This window comes from Plectropomus leopardus, unplaced genomic scaffold (genome assembly GCF_008729295.1).
Source record: "Plectropomus leopardus isolate mb unplaced genomic scaffold, YSFRI_Pleo_2.0 unplaced_scaffold11470, whole genome shotgun sequence".
Classification (NCBI taxonomy): Eukaryota; Metazoa; Chordata; class Actinopteri; order Perciformes; family Serranidae; genus Plectropomus; species Plectropomus leopardus.
In genome coordinates, this window is record NW_024612140.1 from 1 (window position 1) to 4,532 (window position 4,532).

Here is a 4,532-nt window from a genome sequence, read left to right on the forward strand (position 1 = left end):
TACATAATAAATTGGAATAATTTGACTTAAATTAATCTTTCAAAATTCTTCAGAAAGCTCAGACATGGGAAGTTTGATTTTATGAATCTTTTTTCCTGAATTGAATTTCAAAATAGTTGGTAACATCTTTCGTTTTTTTGTGAAGTAATTTAATAAATTCTTTTTCTTAAACTCGTCATGATTGAAATCCAAGCAGTGGGATCTCGCATGCAGAATGAGAAACACAAAATCATCCAGAAAACAGACCAGAAATGTCAGATATTTTCCGCCTCTGTTGGTAAAACAAGTAGATACCTTTATGATAATATAATATGTTCAGTGTCTTCCACTCTAAAAATGGTTGTTTTCCCAACATTTAACATAGATAACACAAAAAAAGTCATGTTTTATGTTACAATAAAAATTTGGGCAAAACATAATTTTACTTAAATTGTGGTTATTAGAAAATTGGTCTTAATCTTACTTCCAAGTAGCGTTAAAAAATCGTCTTAAATCCACCTTGTTTTGATCTGCAGGATCCCTGATATGACCCGATTTTCTAAAAATTGCTGTGCTGTGTGTGTTTAGATCTCCGGCCTCCTCCAACAGTGTGACCAGGCAGTCAGAGAGCAGCTAGACGTGGTCACGTCACTGCGACAGGAGGAGAGGTGCATCCTGGGAAGCTGTCTTGAGGCACTGGGAGACACGCAGAGACAGTCAGATAAACTGCTGTCAAGCCAACCTGACGATGACGCTGTGAGCTGACATCTGATTGGTGCCCTGCGAGTCGCTACACGAAGCAAGCTCACTGGCTGAACTGGAGATGCTGGAGGATCTGTGGGCTCCTGTTCTGCTTGTGGACCAGTACAGCTGACAAAGCATTCCCTGCAGAGCGTCACAGATCTGACTCCAGGTATGCTGAAAGAGCGTCTGCTCAGAGAGGGACAGTTATGCTGTCATCAGCAAGCCAAGTGAAGGTCAAAGATACAGCGCACTAAAATGACTGTAAAACTCTTCTTTTAACCTTTCGGACTTGTGTCAGACAGAAAATGGTGAGGAAATTTTTAGTATAAATTTAAGAAATAATTTATATTCTGATTCAGAGCTACAGTACAGTTCCATTCAGGAGTTTTGTTTGAGACTTAATAAGAAGTCCAGAGGACAAAAACTGCACCATTATACAACAAGGTTTATGACAGATACTTAAAGGTCCAGCGTGTAGGATTTAGCGGCACATAATATTTGCAGAAATTGAATATAATATGCATGTTTTCTTTACTGTTTCTACCTAAAAATAATAGTCTTTGCATTTTTCTATCTTAGAATGAGACATTTTTATCTACATAGGGGGCGGGTCTGTCTATGGAGTTTTAGAGTCAGCCCCCGTACATAGCAGCATCTCAGAGACCAGACAAACAGCGTCAGAAAAAACTATTTTTAACGTAAAACTGCTTATTCAGTGTTTTTAACGGTTTAAATCTCTAGGTTTGTTTGTTTTCAAGAGGAAGAGACCTCCTGAAGAGTAAATACTGAAGGAATTCTACTCGGGAGTTCATGTTTTGGCACATGGGAGGAGCTTCAGCTCTTTGCAATCTGCAGTCCTCACAGATAGATTTGGCTTTGGGTTGTTTTGGTTTGATTGATTGATTTCAAACACATTTCAAAAGGAAATAAAGAAATTATAATTTTAAAAACAGACAAACAAAAATGTAGGAACTACAATTAAAAAAGAGGCAAAAGAAATGGTCAAATATGTAATGAAATTTACATATTTGAAAAGGAATGAGAAGTAAAAACTTACATTAATCCAACCCCTTCGACAGAAGTCATTGAAGTTTAATTTACTAGCTTCCTTATTCATTTAAACCGTGCCACTAAATCCTACACACTGCTCCTTTAAATTGCAGTTCCTATTTACATTGTAATATGAAAGCCTTATGAGCAAAATATAAAATTTTGCTGCATTTACAACGAAAGAAAGAATTGCAGTCATCGTTACCGATGTATTTATTGAATCAAATGACGCTTTGTGAACTCTCAAAGAAACATGATGCAACAAACAATGACCAGACAGATTAATGTGAGTCGTCGCATTAAAGTGACATGAAACCGTCACACATCAGGAGCCGATCAAAGGTTTTTTTGTTGTGTTTAAAGTGTTTGGTCAGAGCTGACTCTGACCTCAGGTTTTAATATGAGTGTGTTTTTCTCAGTTTTAGCTCATGATGTTTGCCTCCGTTCCACATAATGTGATTTTTTAGGTTTGAGGCCCAAAAAATAATTCACACACAAAAATCACGTTTTTTAATTGTTCCCTTGTCAAGTTAACCAGTTGAAACCCAGAGGGTAGGATTCCTGTGGATCCCAGACAAATGTGTTCAGAGTTGGATGACAGCCTTTTCTTTCTGGTGACGCTGGACAGTCTCCATGGCAACTGTGGCTTCATAGAGAGGTACCGCCTCCTCAGGCTGAGGTCTGGAGAGACAGATTGAAGCAAGACAGACAGACCGACAGATTGCATTTGACTTAAGATAAACTACAGTGTTTGCATCTTGAATACAGTCAGCTGTGATTCTTTATTTGCAGTTTTGGTCTAAATGGTCTTAACTCGGTTTGGTCTGACTCCCCTTTCGACCCTGCTGAGTGGTCGTTTTGCGATGAGTTACCTGAGAACTCCAGCCGCCATCTTCTCTACAATGTCCTTCAGAATATCTGACACAAAGCTGTTAAGGAGCGAGTTGATGCTCCTGATCATGTGCGTACTGTTTAGATTAAACACCGAGTGCTCAGGATACGGAGGTATCTTCCTTGCTGCGCTGATGAAGCCGTCCACACTTCGTGGTTGAGGAAAGACATGGAGGCTGATTTTAAGTACAGCAGTCTGCAATCTGGAGGATCCAACTGTTACAAAACAAAAACACAGAACAGTGATACAAAGGACAACAAAACTCCCTTCAAACATTATGGAAATAAGCCTATTAGAGATAGATTTAAGCTGTAATATGTATTCTGTCTATTTAACGGGAGATTTTGCAGCAGAGGGATCCTTAAATAGCCGATATAAAGTAATGAGTGTTGGGTGCAGCTGTGACTCACCTGCAGGTCTTTGTGGGATGTGACCCAGTGACCCCCGACTCCCAGCACACTGATGATGTCATGTTTGTGCGGGAAGAGCTTCGTCTCCTCTGACTCTTCATCATGTAGACGCACTATAAACACATGCAGCACAATGTTCCTTTATGATGTTTAATAGAAGGTTTTGATCCGCAGAAGCCTGAAGGCACGCTGGCAAATTTGATGTCGGTTTTTATAATCATTCACATGTTAATCGGAAGAAAAATGCGTTTACCTCCAGAGTCTATGACTATATCCACTCCCAGTCCTCCCGTCTCCTCCAGAACCACCGGCAGCAGGTCCGATGAGTCATTATAAACTGGAATAACCTTAGCTTTATACAAAAAGACACAGCATAAGTCAGTCCGGTTCATAATACATTTAAAAATTTAAGAATCTACTAACTGAACACTGGTCTCAATGCCAATCTTTTTTTTTTTTGCATAAAAAATATCTAATTGAAAGTTACTTTAAGTTGCAGTGGTTGCAATTTTAATGTTACCCACATGGTGGCAGCAAGTTTTTAGGTTTTTTCCAGGTTAATTTTAAATTCAGTCTCCCTTTTACAGCAATTACTCAGAATTAGACATTAACAAGGTCTTATCTAGGAGTGATGTGAAGTTAACTTGGTGATTAATGTGTCAAAAGTCTTCATCATCTACAGAACAATAAAACTACAGCTCATATTAATTTGGCCAGCAGATGCAGTTATGAGAAGACAAGCAAGAATGAAAGCATGTAAGCCAGTTAGAAAGACAGAGAGAAAAAATCTCACCTACTAAAGGCTCCTGAACACCTGAGGAAAATAAAAAAGGGGGAGAGAAGAGCAGAGGAAGATGGGAAAAAGAAGCAAAGATTTTTAAAAAAGAGTAGAAGAGAAGCAAAAGAGCATGAAAGGATATGAAAAAGAAGCGCTCCATTCTGTGGTTTTATAGAGAATACATTTAAAATCATTTTACAAACACTGAAAGAAGATTGGGTTAAAATGTACATTACTGTCAAGGATACAAAGAAAGTGTGAACTAGAGACGTCACACGTTTGGCCGTGCGTACCTACGCTCGGCCGAAGCTGCTCCAGGAATGTGTGTTTTTGCGGTGAGTGAGATGTTGTTAAAACCTTCACTCCGTGGTAACAAGCCAACTGGATGCACATGAGGCTGAAAGACTGAGGAGGGAGAAGAGATGGGGACGTTACTATCACGCAAACAGAGATTTACTTGAACTCCTTCGATGCTGAAATACTTTTTGAATACTTTTTTTTGTTTATATAGCACCTCTCAAACAAATCAAATGCAATTTAAAGTGCTATACAGTTCGAATGAAGAAAAAAACAAGAACATATAAAAGTGGCTTTTGTCTTACTATAAAATATTTATAGTAAGACAAAAGCCAGACTAAAAAGATAGAAACTACTTAAAAAAGAGAGCAGGGCAGAAAAC

The 4,532-nt window shown here is 38.5% G+C and overlaps 1 protein-coding gene across 1 annotated transcript; it reads right to left on the reverse strand.

Moving 5' to 3' along the window:
* Window positions 1-2,354: 2,354 nt before the first annotated feature.
* On the reverse strand, window positions 2,355-4,264 carry LOC121963503 (quinone oxidoreductase-like protein 1). Its single transcript, XM_042513789.1, has 7 exons — window positions 4,147-4,264; window positions 3,869-3,889; window positions 3,329-3,427; window positions 3,076-3,188; window positions 2,775-2,880; window positions 2,646-2,691; window positions 2,355-2,454 (listed from the first exon to the last, which is right to left on the reverse strand). Exons 1-7 carry the CDS (start codon window positions 4,244-4,246, stop codon window positions 2,358-2,360), a joined length of 582 nt encoding a protein of 193 aa, XP_042369723.1. The 5' UTR covers window positions 4,247-4,264; the 3' UTR covers window positions 2,355-2,357.
* Window positions 4,265-4,532: the final 268 nt, after the last annotated feature.